The sequence below is a fragment of the Pseudorasbora parva genome, chromosome 23, assembly GCF_024679245.1.
Source record: "Pseudorasbora parva isolate DD20220531a chromosome 23, ASM2467924v1, whole genome shotgun sequence".
Classification (NCBI taxonomy): Eukaryota; Metazoa; Chordata; class Actinopteri; order Cypriniformes; family Gobionidae; genus Pseudorasbora; species Pseudorasbora parva.
The window spans coordinates 32,296,750-32,312,939 of NC_090194.1; the positions used below are offsets into that span (position 1 = coordinate 32,296,750).

Below are 16,190 nucleotides of genomic sequence, written 5' to 3' on the forward strand. Positions count from 1 at the left end.
GTGTGTGTGTGTCACAAAATAAGAGAGGGCGAGGGTGTGTGTGAAATGGAGTCATGACAATTTAGACCTAAAATAAACGGACTCTTGTTTGCTGAGTCTGCAGTGTGTGTGGGTGGGTGTGTGTCTGTGCGCTTGTGTGTGTTTAATGGGCTGTCCGTTTTTCCATGTTCCATCTTTGCCCGCCTTGTAAACATCACTAAGACACTCACCTTGTTGGCAAGGTATTGTAAAATAAAGACACATTAACCTGGCCCACTAAGCTACCTCTCACAGGCCGCCCAGGAAATGGTGGTTGTTTCCCTTTGCGATGGCCAACAGTAAACTCTTAATGTAGTTCCTTGTGTTTTTGGGCTGTGCGTGGGCAGTGTGGTTAGTGTTGGCCTGCACGCTTGCACGCGCTTTTGATCGCTCCTCCCTCTTCTCATAGTCCCCCGCATCTCAGTATTGATTGCATGCTTCTGGGTGGCTGGTGAAAAAGACAGAATCAGTTTTGTCAAACAAAAGGTGAGGAGAGAGTCAGGCCTTCTATTTTGTCCCCTCAATGTTTATGTAGCTTTTAGGCTTATTTGATAATGCTTTCAAATGCTAATGAAACTCTAGCACTCTCAGCTACTTCTACTTCTGTCAGACGCTTTTATACAATGTGTTGCATTCAGAGTATACGTTTGATCAGTGCATGCATTCATAGCCAAATTTACTTCCTTAATGTAAATATAAAAATATATATATTGAAAATTGTCAATTTACACCCTTACATTAACGCTTGCCTGGGACAAGTGGATTTTTTGAAGGGACAATTGAAATTAGTTGATTAAAACGTCAAAAACGGAAAAAAAATATCTCAGGAATCCCCAAAATGCAAGAATTTGTAAGATTCTGCATTAATTTCGTGTAAGTGGGGATTGATAGTGGATGATAATATATAATGTAGTACAATGACGCTCGTGATGTCTCTCGAGGACAAATCAAAAACAAATCTGCGCCACTCATGCAGAAAAACTCCATAAATATTGCAGTAAAATGCAATATTTGAAATGTGGAGTTATTGTATTTATAACAACATGATAAAGTTAAACAACATTTAAATGAGCAAGATTATTGTTTTCCTGAATACCATCATGACTGAAAATTTGACACTGATTTCATATGACAGTTCCATAAACAATTAATTAACAGCAAGTCACTTACATTTTAAGTGCAATATTGACTGTTTTTGTTCTATTTCAGCTGTGAAAATACTTCTAAACAAAGATCACAGCAGAACCATTACGTGTCACAGCAACAGTGTGTTACTGAATGATTCAGCGTTTGAATCTATCGGTTGAATCAAAGATTCAATGACCTGTTCATTAACAGAATGATTCTTAAATGATTCAGTCGTTTGAATGAATTGACTCAATGATTCACTCATTAAGGCAGTCACTTGCGCCCCCTACTAGCCGTTTAGTTTCATGTTTAAACATTCTTTTCAACTTTTCTTATTTGTATATTCCAAAAATATTTAAAACACTTCCACATCTATTATTGTTATCTCTCCCTACAAATGGTTCAGTCCGGTTTAATATTCATTAATTAAATCAGTCAGTGACAAACATTAGATCAGTTGACCCAATAAAATTGTAAGTCCCACCCCAGCTCGTGAACAGAACCAATTGGAGTTGAGGCGGCAGTTGAAGTTAACAATGTTGAAAGAACAGGAGAAAATTTTGGAGAAAAGAAAACATAAATCAGGGTACCAGAAACGCCTTGAAAAAAACGAGAGGGAGGCCAGGAGAGTTACTGTATCCCAGTCGGTCAAGACGTTGTTTAAGACAGGTTAGTAACTTTGTGTATTGCTATTTCGCAGTCAGATTTACTTTTGTGGGAAAACTGCCGCCTACTGTCATTACCGGCACCGCGGCACGAACCGCCGGCAAATTAATCAAGTGATTACGTGGTCTAATCAATGTCTTTTTACGCTATTGTAAATAGAGTTTGTTTGTATAATGAACAGAAAAAAATTGTCTCAACGCATGTCGCAAGCATTATCCACCTGCCGGCTGTTGATTAATTTTATTACAGTCGAAAACAAGATCAACACACTGTTCTTGGATGGATACATTCATTAGCTTTATTTAATAATATATTACACAGTTACTAATCTTTATATAAATAAAACAAGTAATTCTTGTGAAAAAAAACAAGTTTTTACATGTGACTGCATTCTTGACAATTTATTTATGATTACTTTTTGATTTTATTATTTAACAATTTCTTGGTTTTTGTTAGTTTTTATTAGTTGTAAAAATGTATATAAACATTTACCTTTTAAAATAAAGGGCTTACAACAAGACCCCCATCTTCTGTTACATATAGACTGTCATAGGGACTTGGGAACATATGTGGCATAAACTGCCACACAACCCCATTCCAAACATGACATGGAGGGTCAGTGCAGAAGATACTCATTGTTAGGACTCACTTTATTTGTTTGTATTTAGTAGTCAAATATATTTTAACTGAATTGAATTGGAAAGTATTGGTTTATTCTTGATAAGGTATTTGTTTTCTACAGAGTATGATTTGTTGTATGATTTTGGTGGTGGGTGCTCACATCAATATTTTTTCAGGGGGCCCCAAATCCTCTAGCTACGGCCATGCCTGCAGCGCCTAAACTTCCTCACTGTCTGTTTCAAGCGTAAGCTACCTAAATGTGTCTGACAAGTAAGATAATATACTTCTACGGTATGTTTGTTTCCTCTTTTTGTGATCGATATGCCTCTCTTATCTGGTCATAATTGTAATATGTTCGTTAGTTGGACTGTTGTGTTTGTGTGCTATCGAGAACTGTTTGTGTTTTTGGGATGGAAGCGGTGATTTTTTCATTGAATAGTTGACCTGGATAACCATAGTGTAGGGGTCGGCAAGTATATTTGGCCATAGGCCAAAAAGAAAATCGCCACTAGAATGCGGGCCAGAATATAAATAATTATATTCGATAATATAAGAAATAAATTGATGAAAAAGACAACTAGAATTAGGATTTGCCTGACATAGTTACAGTGTCTTTTGTAACTGGTAGTAAGCTGTTACTCTGTTAAAAAAAATAAAAAATTTAAAAAAAAATAAAGCAGCAGTGACATGTAACCTGGCAAGTATCTTCATTCACCCACTTGCAGCACAGACCCCATTGCTAAAACGCATGTGGGAGATGCGTAATGAATAAAAATAACAAAAAAAAAAGACTTGATTAAGCCCATTAATGACATTACTGTTGAGTCATGCTCTTAACAAATTGTGTTTTTATTTTCTCTTTATTCCGTCGACCTCGAAAATAGGGCAACTATGCGTTCATCCTACCTGGTTTTGTGAATGCAAAGCTGGCAACGAAGTTGTGGCTGTTTGTAAAAAATATAATATTAGACGGCACCCCCAGATGAAGCATGTCACCTTTTTTGCTGGTTGTCTTGTCAATATTATTGATAAAAAGGAAGCTGAATTTGAGTTCTTGTTCACGTGTGATGTGCTGAGGCCCCGCGACGTAAGCAAACGTTTCAATGGTTCACTGTTCATTTTGTCATACCACACATTTCATGGCGGCTGTTTTAGAGGCGTGTCTAGCGATCCATTCCACAGACTCTTGAATGTTTTTCAGAAGCTCTCCATTCATTCCAAAATAAAACATTGCCCAAAATATGTTTTTATACTTTTTTGAAGGCAAAATCACTCAAGATAAACACATTATCAACTGTTGTAGTGATTTATTTGATTCGCAATGCCTGCTCTAAACGGTCTTAACAAATTGTACTGTAAGCGGTGCTCGAACTCGGGTGTATCCGCATGAGAGTCTGACGCTCTAAAAATTAGGCTAAACGGTGCAACTTTTTGCATAAGCTACTAGAACATTTCTTGACATGAAGGGAGTTTACCTGCACAGCTCTCACAAGCTCGTCTCTGTTAGACTATAATGACAGATATATTTCAGAACCAGACGGTATCAGAATAATCTGGCTGCGGGCGCAGTTGCCGACCACTGCCATAGTGTAACAGATTCCAACACAGTCGTTGGCTGGGTTACGTATGTGTGGGGCGGAGCTATCAAAATGGGCCGTGTTTGTTTTGGTCATTGGAAATATCAACATCGGTTACCAGAAAGCACTTACCTCACCTGGTTGATTTTCTGATCACATTTTTTTTCCAGGGACATTTGACCAATTTCAAACCACATAAATAACTAACCTAATAACTACTATTAATTTAGTTTTTAATAATTTATAAGTGAAATATAATTGTTTGTGAAGGCTGGAAATTAAAAACACCTTATATTCAGGTGTGCAGAATTAGGCACATTTACTTTTACAGATAAAATGAGCCAAAAAACAGATTTAACTCGCACTGAAAAGTCCAAAATGATTAAATGGCCTTTAGAAGGATACAATACTCACATATAATGCAAAAGTTTGGACGCATGACTGTTTTTGAAAGAAGTCTCGTATACTCATCAGGCCTGTATTTATTTGATTTAAAATACAGAGAAAAAACCCCAGTAATATTGTGAAATTGTATTACAATTTAAAAGTTTTTTTTATTTCATTATACTTAAAATATAATTAATTTATGTGATGCAAAGCTGAATTTTCATCAACAATTAGTTACACATTATCTTTTATATATATATATATATATATAAATATATATATAGCCTATAGCCTAAATAGCGAATTGGCAGTTTTGATTTAAAGTTTACTTGATTCACCACTTGTTTTACAGTGGTGAATAAAATAGTGCAGATTCCTTGTAGACCTACATGTAATTATTCCTCAGCTGTATTCAGATACTCTTGTTGGATTTCTACTGGATTATGGCACTGATGAGTGATTCCGTGACCGTCCTCCCAGATCTGTGCTTCAAGAGAAAGCACCCACTGAGTGGTCCCATCAGCAAGCTTACCCCACCTGTACTTGGGCTCTAGTGAGAATCCTGCAATCAAGCAGAGAGATCGCTTTGTGCATTCAAAGTGCGATTAAGGGTAAATCCATGAACTCTGTGACGTAAGCCGCATCCTCTTCAGTGTGATATTTATATCTATCACTCTTGCTCACCTCCTCATTGCTGCTCTGAACATAAGGATAGGAAACCCTGGATTAGACTCTTTTATCTGCAATTTCAATTGATGTGCAGTCAGTGTGTTTGTTTATATGGGGCTAATCTGACATTTAGAGCTGGAACAGTTAGTGTAAACTAGTTTTAAAACTGTGATCAGTCTATGGGTTTATTCCTCTCTGAATTGTATTTAAGACCTCCTGACTCTACACTGCAGACGGCAGGAAAGGGAGGAAAACAAAGATGAGTGTCTGAGAGATAACAGAGAGGAGGAAGAGGACTGCGGGGAAGATACTGAGAGGAGAAAAAATGTTGCAGAAAGGGGCCTTATTAGTATCGCTACTACTATTCACTACTATTGCTCATAGTCTGGGTCTGATTGTGGTATGAACATAAACTATATCTCAAATCGTATAGCTTGTGGATAGTGAGAATTAAAAATCATAGTATAAATATCATTGCAGCCATGATGTCCATTAGGCCCTATTTCATTTCAGCTTTGTGTTGTATTATTTTGGTGTAAATGTTTTTCTTTTTGGGAGACAGAGATGGCAATGTGAAGCAGCTTTCACAGCCAGTTTTACTTCATTAATGTGATGGATTAATAAAAATAGAAGGACAAAACATGACTTTTTCCATTGTGTATTGACTGGATTGTGAAAAGTAGCAGTTTCAAACCTGAAGATTGTAGTGTTACACGATATACCGGTACTAGAAAAGTATTGCGATACCCTGCTATTACAAACGGTACGATATGGACTTTTATTAGTACCGGTACTTTAAGGAGGCCAGCGCTAATATGAGCTGTATTTCTTAATATGCGTCATGTGTGACAGCAGGTGTCAGGACGTGTGTGTAGAGCTCTGCTTCCACCGTTCACTAAACATTGAAAGTAGAAGAGTTAAATACGCGCAACGCATGATAAAAGAAGAAAAAGCGCGGAGCGGGACGTGCTCGCGTTGCCGGACTCTGACCTGAAGCACACGCACGCACACACACACGTGCCCTTCAGACAGCAAACATGCGATCAACATTCAGTTCTTTCCCGGATTATTATTTGGGTTTAAATGGTCAAGCATATGTAAAAATGCACGGTCTGGCGAGTATTCAGGTAAACACAGTCGGATATGTCTTTAGTGAACGTGTAGCCTACAGCTGAGTTAATGAGAGCCGTGCAGGTCTTGCCAGACCTAATATTCTGTGATTAATGTTAAGCAAACAATGAAAAATAGAAAACCACCTCATGCTTTGCTAAATAACTAAAATATATTTATTAAGAATCAGTGTATAGTTAAATTATAGAGTGAAGACTAGTTTTATATTTGATTATTTAATTTCTTTCTTGACTTGCTACTGTTGAATAGACCTAATGTAGCTGAAAAATAAAGCACTGACTTTGTCATGTTTGTAATTTGCATTTTTTGCTTATTTTTAAATACATGCAATTGAAAATCTATATTATAATTATACATTCAAAAAATATTAAATTACTCATATCACAAAATAAGATTTTCGTCATCCCAACCTGTTGAGAAGTGAAAGGTGAGTGAAAGATAACATGATTGATAATGGTGAGCTCTGTAAGGATATTCACACTGGCATGTAGTTATTATAGCAATAAGAGGAGGGAATGGTTAAAAAAACAGGGCAGGGACATGCTGGACAAGTGAATTTTTAGTAAACAAATAAAACAATGAATAATAAGTTCTGTTGTCATTTTATTTATTTTATGTTTTTTGTTTGTTTTTACCGTGGTATCGATTTAGTATCGGTATCGAGGTATTTTAGTCTGGTATTGTATCGAAGTCATAATTTTGGGATCGTGACAACACTAGAAGATTGTAGTTGATTGAAAAGAAATAGATCAGGCCATATTTATTTAAGCTGCTTGATGTATCCCAGTGGGAGCTGATCTTTTTATTAAATATTAGTAGAGGTGTCACTAGACGAGACACAAGATTGGGTTCACAAGAATGAGATGTGATTTTTACACAGTATTTTTTAGAAATCCTCAATGGCAAAATTTATGACTGGAAAAATGCAGGTGCATTTTAAAATGATTCAACTAATCATCTTGTAATGAATGTCATTTCACACAAGTCTTTTCAGACCTTACTATATATGAATGATGAGCTTCCAGAACTTCTAACTGAGGCTATGTGTGAACCACCTAATAGAAATCCTTTCTACAAATTGAACAAGCAGTATTCATAACAAAAATGTTTTTGTTTTGTTTTTTGTCTTAAGAGCAAACACTAAGTGCAACCATAATTCAAGTACTCTCTCAATATTCTAAGTGTAGACAGAGACCATAGCGAAGAGGAGGTTACAACTACACCAGCATTAGATTTGATTGTATGTCGCCTAATTTGCACGAATCACGGAACTCGCGTTTACTTTTGCTTTTGATTCGCGATCACACATATTCTATAGGCATCAGTGGTGCTGAGCATGCATTCTACAAGATAAGACATTTATCAGACACTATCAGGCTCTGTTGCGCACAAATCTTACTCACTGATGGACAGATCCACACACATACATAGAATTACAGTACTTTAAAATGTCCATGTCTGATGTGAACATTTGGTTAACTGTTGTGGAAAAACATCATATTTGTACCATTGAAATATTTGTGCCCGTAGATCTTAATATATAGGCTGGCTGTTTCATTAATGTTAATCAGACAATTGTGGTATCATGGGGGAAAAAAAGTTGAATAAATAAATTTCCTATAGATATTTGATTTTGACTTAAAGGGTTAGTTCACCCGAAAATGAAAATTAGATGTTTATCTGCTTACCCCCAGTGCATCCAACATGTAGCTGTGTCTGTTTCTTTAGCAGAACACAAATGAAGATTTTTAACTCCAACCGTTGCTGTGTGCCAGTCATGTGATGGGGTGAATAGGTAACAAGTCTATGAGAGGAAAACAGACAAACAAAAATACATGCTTAGGCAACGTGCACAAAAACCCTGCTGCTCCTCACGACACATTGATTTGTTAAGACATGAACCGATCGGTTTCTGTGAGAAACCCAACAGTATTTGTTATTGTTTTACCTCCTATCCCGACGAGTCTGATTAAGTTTTCCCATCGGCAGTAACTTCCGTTAGGTGAGGTCAAAACGGACGCGATCATAGATACCGGTGTATATATATAGATCCTCATTTGTGCCTGTGCAGATCGATCGAATGAGGAGACTACATGGTATATATCTATGATTGCGTTGGTTTTGACCTGACTTAACGGAAGTTACTGCCGATGGGAAACTATAAATCAATTAATCGACCACAATTTAAAAAAATGAGCTCGATAATTTTTCCGGTCATGATAATTGCGTCTGGAACTCATGGCTCTTCGGTTGCGGAGCCACACGCAAAGTTACAAAATTTGATGTGCGCATGCACAACGGCAAGCGAAATGGGGTCTCGCGCACTCCGCGTCGACGGCATTTTTGCCGCGCGCACCCTCGTGCTCGAGCAGACGCGTCGTGTATAAACAAGGCTTAAAGCTACACTGAAGTTTGATAAACGCAAGTTAATTCTTCAGTTCAATCTTTGTGTGCTAAAAAGGCACAAGTTCCTGTAGAGATAGCAATACACATTCATAAATTAAAAGCATGTCATCAATGTCTTCTTCTCTTGCTGTATCAAAATATCACTTTCCTCAGACATGGTCAAGTTCAGTTTGTGCATGATTAGGCTATGATATAACAATTTTTTTTTAATACTGTATCCTAAATTGTGGATAATTAATATATCATATGCTGAAGTACATTTCTGGATAATAAAAAAAAAGAACCGTACAGAACAGAAAACCGTGGGTTTTGTGAACCGTGCCGCCCCTAATATGCACCTAAAACAGTCATCCGTTGCAGTTTTCATCCGTTTTATTTATTGTTTTTGGTACTTAATTAAATGCATTTTTTTAAACAGACTGAGAGTCCATGCTTTTATTGTTTTTGTTTTTTTTGTTCATTAATTGTGGTTATTTAAAATGTTTTCCTTTTTTTGTGTGTTAAATAGTCTTTAGAAATTAAAGTTTATTGATCTTTGAAAAGGTGTACCTACATTTTTATGCCAATATCATTATTTTAGATGAAAATGGTCTCAGAACGACAATGTTATCGTTAATCGCAATAATTTCCTGGCCAATTTATCGTTCAGCAAAATTTGTTATCGTGACAGGCCTAGTGATATATAGCACCTATCTTTAAAGGGGCTATACAGAACCTTTGTCAAATGGTCCTATAAAAGGTACATTCATTCAAAGACTACAGCCAATCACAAGATCTTATTTTGTTCTCAGCTCATTCCTCCTTTCACATAATTTTAACTGCAACTGACATTTCACACTATCCAAACTTGTTGTCTTGTTGCATCTGACAACCACCCTATTCGATTTTAGATATGTTACTGCACTCTTATATGTCTGCTATGAATGAGAATTTACAACAATAACAAAAGCTGTTTTGAATCACTTTTATGATGTCCTGAGGTCATAAAGTCTTGTGGGGGGGCCCTGGAATATTTCCTTATAGGGAATGGGGGGCAAAAAGGTTGAGAACCACATCCCTACAGGAAATACACAGTATTTTAATTTAGGTTTTTATTCTATCCCTTCCCCAACTGAACTAAGAGACTAAGAGAGAGTTCGAGAACCTTTAAAGAACTATACAGGGGCTTAAAAGGTTATTTATGGCAGCGGTGCTATATAGCACCTCAACCACCCCAAATAACCAATGAAGAACCTGTGTGTGTGTGTGTGTGTGTGTGTGTGTGTGTGTGTGTGTGTGTGTGTGTGTGTGTGTGTGTGTGTGTGTTTGTGTGTGTGTGTGTGTTTGTGTGTGTTTGTGTTTGTGTTTAAAAAATGTATATCTGCATGGACTGGATGAGAATAAATAAAGTATCACTATACATTTCTACAGCATTGTGACCAAAATATCCATTATGCAATGTAAGTCATTCTGGATAAAAGCATCTTTAAATTATTATTATAGTACTATTGTTATTATATAAAACACTGAATGGGTATAGACATTGTGCTCTAGCTGCCCTGCAGCACCATGTTTGTTGTGTTGTATTTTTTTGCTTTTAATCTCCTGAAAGATAATTCCACTGTGATCCAATTAACGCCTGCACTGCCCTCCTATTTTAACATTGGTAATCAGCTCGCACTAATGCTGCAGGTATCAGATGCGGCCACACTCTCAGATCTCAGCACCTCACGCTATGCAACTAGCACAACGTTCCTCCTGCATCTTTTATCTGCTCCTTTATATCACTTGTGAGGGCCATATCACTCTTGACACCCTTGAATTGCATTTCATTCAGTGACTTTTGCCCTGTGCAGTCACCCAATCAAACACTGTGACAGGCAGCAATCTTTCTCTGAGGCCTGTCCCCTCCGCTCATGATGGTGGCCCATTATTGTTGCCATGGGAACAGTCTCAACTTTGCTGTCTGTGCTGATCTTCTCCCTCTATGCCACGTTGTCTCTACGTGAGTGCATGGGTTGTTTAACTGGTAACTTCTGCTGTGCTTTGTTGAACAGCAAACAAGTGAAAAGCAGAAGAAAATGGCAGGATTGAGTGAAATGAAAGGTCAAGGTGGCTGTCTGATGGGGGATTTTCTGAATTAGGATAGTGGTGTCTGCCCTGTGATTTAAGGATAATCCTCTCAACAGTAACTAATCCGCGGTCCACTGGTTAGGTTGTTTTTATTATTATCCCTCATTCATTGAGAGCGTTTACCGTCAGCACTGTACCAGTATCCGCAAGTCCCGAATGAGAGCTAAACTGTTTGGGTGAATCTCAGAAGCAGTTTGCATCATATTTAATCCTAAATCAAAAGGGGAAAAGATTAAATTGTTGTGCATAAAAACATAGCCATTTAATGTCATTATGTTCATGACAAAACAGGAACGTTTTTGCAAGGCTAAATGCATGTCTATAATGAATATCCATAAAATATTGTGCATCGCTTGTGGTCTTTCTTGTGTTTTCTTCACCACGTGATATTGATTTGGTTATGAAAATACTGCTTTGTTGGAACAACTTCCCCTTTCAAAGCAATCGTATTATGTTTATTCATGGTGGTATAGCTGCTATTTGAGTTGTCTCTTCATTATTTACTCTGGTTATACTTTTGTTTACTTTAGCATGAATGCCTTTCAGGAATCGTGCTTTCAAAAGGCATCAATATAGCTACTGTTTTATTTGCTTTATATACATTTTCTTGCATTGTGCACTAAAAAGGTCAGATCTTTCCATCATTCATTCTGTTTCACACCTTATCTAACTGCTCTCTTTCCTTCCTCTGTTGTCCAGGTTTCCTCTTGTTCAAGGATTTCTGCATGAACGAGATCGACGAGGCCGTTCCGCAGCTGAAGTTTTATGAGGAGGTAAAATTGGTTTTCTTTGCAAGCAAGCATCTGTGTGTTTCCTTCAGTGGGCTTCGTGGCATGTTTTTACTAAATCGTTTTTGTATTTGTCCTGACTTGACCTACAAATGACATGGCTAATCAATAATTTCTTTGCCCTTCCAGTGACCAGAAGAACACCATGTATCCTATTAAAGGAGTGTGGGATTGTCTCTGCGATGACGTTAATCTTGTTTTGTCCTTTTCAGATTAAAGAGTACGAGAAGTTGGATTCAGAAGAGGAGAGGCTGACTCGCAGTCGACAGATTTACGACGTCTACATAATGAAGGAGCTTTTGTCGTGTTCACATGTAAGAAATAAATGTCAGAATCTATAAATTGGTCACTAGCAGTTATTTCTCATTTATACGACATAGACTGCGCAATTAATAAATAATGAATAAATCTTTTGCCTCTGTCACTTCTGTTCTACTCATTTTGAAACGTTTCGGTTACAGCATCTAATTTAGATCTGGTCCTGCTATGTCAAAGCTTTCTATTTGCTACCTGATTGTTTGCAAGATCAAGTAGTGATCCAAAAACTAAAATGAAGATGAATTCATGCATTATATATTATATCAATTGTATAGAATCAATTTTAAGCCCCAATGGGATGCATGCAAAGGAACATGGTTCTATAATGCTGCTAGCTGGAGGAATGATGGTTCTTATGGCCCATAGATCTGGAGACTCCATTCAAATGTTTTCTATTGAGAAAACAAGAGTCCCATTAGCCTCCGTCAGTCTCCAGTCGTAGCTTTTCAGAAACAGGAAGCCTGAATGAACCAACACAATAGCTTTATAGGACACTCAAGGCCTGTGTGATTATGTCACAGTGCTTTATGTTATGATAACCAGGAATGCTTAGGAGGTTAATGTCAGTGCTTGTCGTATATTCAGGGGAAACTGTTCTTGTTGTTCTACTACTGTTTTGACCTCCCTTATCACAAATGTCACTTAATCTGCCTTCCTTTCTCACAGCCCTTCTCTAAGAAGGCAGTAGACCATGTCCAGACTCACCTAGCAAAGAAACAAGTTCCTCCAAATCTCTTTCAGGTAAGTCCCCCACATGAAGTAAAATTGAACCTGTTTTTCCGGGTGTAGATTGGCTTTTGTGTGTTTAACACAATGGAAGTAGCGTGTTTATATAGCAAGGACTCACAACAGATCCTGATGCATTTGTTTGCTTGCCTTTTTCCAGCCATACATAGTTGAAATCTGCGACAGTCTTCGAGGAAAGATCTTTCAGAAATACATTGAAAGGTGACAGATGGCTACAAAGAAAGAAAAAAGCACACTATTCACATGCACATGGTTGAGTTATTTTGTTTGTTGGGAATGATTTTAACATTAAAGCCTCTTTTCTCTACAGCGACAAGTTCACACGTTTCTGCCAGTGGAAGAATGTAGAGCTCAACATCCATGTAAGTGGTTGTTGTTGTTGTTTTTTCCTTTTCCTTCTTCTTACATTTTGGTCCCTTGTGCTTTATATATCCAAAGGTTCTTCATGCACCTTTTAAAATCATGGTTTACTTAATTGTTTTATTTTTGCATTTAGTTGACAATGAATGACTTCAGTGTGCATCGGATCATCGGTAGAGGTGGTTTTGGTGAGGTGTATGGATGCAGAAAGGCGGACACAGGGAAAATGTAAGTGCTGTTGTAAGAATGTAACCAAAAAGAAGCTTCTTTTGTGTTTGAATAAAAGGATGTGCTCACTGCGTGTGTCTCAGGTATGCCATGAAGTGTTTGGATAAAAAGCGGATCAAAATGAAGCAGGGGGAAACGCTGGCGCTCAATGAGAGAATCATGCTGTCATTGGTCAGCACCGGGGTGAGTGGCGCATACATACACAAGTGTAAAACCCACTCGTCGTCATAGTCAGACTGCACAATAACATCCATGTCTCATTTGTTGTACCCTCTCCATCTCTTTTTCTCTCTGCAGGATTGTCCTTTCATAGTGTGTATGACATATGCCTTCCACACCCCTGATAAACTGTGTTTCATCCTGGACTTGATGAATGGTAAGGCTAGCCATCATCTCTTCGGTCTAAAGGCTTCTTCATGCCAATTCCAATGTATAATGACTGGACTGCAGTACAGACATTATCTTCATTTCATAATATCCTTAAACATACCAATATTGTTTACCACAAACTGGCTTTAGTAATTCTGGTGTGCAATACTTCTAGACATGACTCTTGTCGTCCAGTGTGCAACTACTTTAAAACTCCACAAAAAAAAACAGAAGTGCAATGCTTTGGATTCTGTCTATTCATTGCTCTGGGGTTCAGAGTGATTTCATTTGATGTTTTGTTTTCGATTCATGAAGCATATTTTTGTGCTGTAATTTAAATGGTCTCACCAATCCAAGCCAATACCACCCAGCGTAGAAGTAGATCGTAGAAGGCCATTTAGGGCTCTCATTTTGACCTTCCTCTATAACTCAATGTCAGCCTAAACATGGGGCGGAGCTTCCTCTTCAGACACACTCACACTTCCTGTATCTGCGCTGCAGTTCGGGCCACTTCTCTGAATGTCCTTGATGATTTCAATGATTTTTACTTTTCAGTTGTTTGTTAGGGAGCTTAAAAAAGTTAATTAAGTAACATAAAAACAAAGTAGTAAAATAAAGCATAATTGGTTACATTGTATGTAATCCCTGATTTATTGTGCTGTTATTCTATTGTATCTTCTGTTGATCTTGATATTGCGCAATTTAATAGTTTGATTGTACTTGTGTTTTTCAGGCGGAGACCTTCATTATCACCTATCTCAGCACGGGGTCTTCAGTGAGAAGGATATGCGTTTTTATGCGGCTGAGATCATACTGGGCCTTGAACACATGCACAATCGTTTCGTCGTCTACAGAGATCTCAAAGTAAGTTAATCTGCATCACAGTCATTCTTTTTCATACTGTACGCTCTCACTGGAAAACCTTTGCTTGTGATTCCCTGTTCCCGCCAAAAAGGGAAAATGAAATGTTCCGTCTGAGTTTGTGTATTTGGTAATGTAAGCTTGTATCTGTTCTGTGTCGTTGTCTGAGTTTATTTTTTATTAAGTTTGGCTGAGCTGTCTCTCTTGGCAGCACTGTTTATTGTCTTTAAAAGGAAAAGTACGTCATATGACGGAGCGAGTCGAGGTTAACCTACGGTCCCAAATGTAGAGTTTATCCTGCCATTGCGATGACCGCTAATATCACATAATTTGTCGGCCCTCCGTGTGCGAGCAGCAGGAGTATAGTTATGCAATCGTTGTGAATTATGCAATTTTAAGTGAGATGTTTGGGCTTTGCGCTGCCAGATTGCTGAGGATATGCAGGATCTTCCCTGGCAAGCTCCTGAAACGGGAGACTGCACATGCGAGTGGGGTGCATTCTGTGAGCGAACAATCCTGTTGTTTTTTGGCAGTATCACTGCTGGTTTGTGTAGAAGAAAAACTCTGTGTGAAATAGATCACATTTGCTTGCTTCTACCGCAACATTCCTGAAAAACATAATGCATGGAAAGATGTGTCTTACAAAGATAGTTTAACCCTAAAATTGTATTTGTTATTGTTTACTTGCCATTATATCATTCGAAACCTTTATGCCAATAATAGTATGTGAAAGATAATGTTTTAATAACCGTCATGCAGATCTTTTTATACATTCTTATATTCTTTTTCTACTTTTTCTTTCGGCTGTTCCCTTTATTGGCCACCACAGCGAATCATCTGCCTCCATCTAGTCCTATCATCAGTATCCTCTTCTCTCAGACAAACTACCTTCATGTCCTCCTTCACTACATCCATAAACCTCCTCTTTGGTCTTCCTCGTGACCTCCTGCCTGACAGCTCTAACCTCAGCATCCTTTTACTGATATATTCACTCTCCCTCCTCTGAACATGTCCAAACCATCTCAACCTGGCCTCTCTAACTTTGTCTCCAAAACATCTCACATTTGCTGTCCCTCTGGTGTACTCATTCCTGATCCTATCCATCCTCGTCACTCCCAAAGAGAACCTCAGCATCTTCAGCTCTGCTACCTCTAGCTCTTCCTCCTGTCTTTTCCTCAGTGCAACTGTTTCCAAACTAAACAACATCGCTGGTCTCACTACTGTCCTGTACACCTTTTCTTTCATTCTTGCTGAAAGGAAAAGTGTACAGGAAAGTGTAAAGTGTACATTACTCTATCACACAACAAACCTGACCACCCATTCCAACCTGCCTGCACACGCTTCTTCACCTCTTTCCCACACTCCCCGTTGCTCTGGACTGTTGACCCCAAGTTAAAATCCTGCACATTCTTTACATCTTCTCCCTGTAACCTCACTGTTCCACTTGGTTCTCTCTCATTCACACACACGTATTCTGTCTTGCTGCGACTAACCTTCATTCCTCTTCTCTCCAAAGCAAACCTCCACCTTGCTAGACTTTCCTCCACCTCATCTCATGCCGGTGTGCAGTGGGTGGAACTAAAGAGTCATGGGCATGCACACACACACACACACACACACACACAATACATCATGGCCTTATCCCTGGATAACTTTCGATTCACTATACACTATACCTACTGCCAACAAAACACAGACATTTGATGCAGTTTCTGCTGCCGATGACTTCTGTAACCCGAACGAAGCTTGTTGATTTGTGCGCTCTTGCTGTATTTCTGGTTGATGTGCACACGGCGCCATACTC

At 38.2% G+C, this 16,190-nt stretch overlaps 2 protein-coding genes across 2 annotated transcripts in view; one reads left to right on the plus strand and one right to left on the minus strand.

The window, feature by feature from the left end:
• septin5b (septin 5b) overlaps positions 1 to 7,918 on the minus strand; it is a 105,246-nt gene extending 97,328 nt beyond the window's left edge. Inside the window, exon 1 of the mRNA XM_067434091.1 lies at positions 7,886 to 7,918. Coding sequence (XP_067290192.1) covers positions 7,886 to 7,903 — 18 coding nt within the window. The 5' untranslated portion in view covers positions 7,904 to 7,918. The remainder of the gene's footprint in view (positions 1 to 7,885) is intronic.
• Positions 1 to 16,190, plus strand: part of grk3 (G protein-coupled receptor kinase 3) — a 76,480-nt gene that overhangs the window by 38,735 nt on the left and 21,555 nt on the right. Inside the window, exons 3-11 of the mRNA XM_067434089.1 lie at positions 11,415 to 11,488; positions 11,716 to 11,817; positions 12,488 to 12,562; positions 12,708 to 12,769; positions 12,879 to 12,930; positions 13,065 to 13,156; positions 13,240 to 13,339; positions 13,454 to 13,532; positions 14,259 to 14,389. Coding sequence (XP_067290190.1) covers positions 11,415 to 11,488; positions 11,716 to 11,817; positions 12,488 to 12,562; positions 12,708 to 12,769; positions 12,879 to 12,930; positions 13,065 to 13,156; positions 13,240 to 13,339; positions 13,454 to 13,532; positions 14,259 to 14,389 — 767 coding nt within the window. The remainder of the gene's footprint in view (positions 1 to 11,414; positions 11,489 to 11,715; positions 11,818 to 12,487; positions 12,563 to 12,707; positions 12,770 to 12,878; positions 12,931 to 13,064; positions 13,157 to 13,239; positions 13,340 to 13,453; positions 13,533 to 14,258; positions 14,390 to 16,190) is intronic.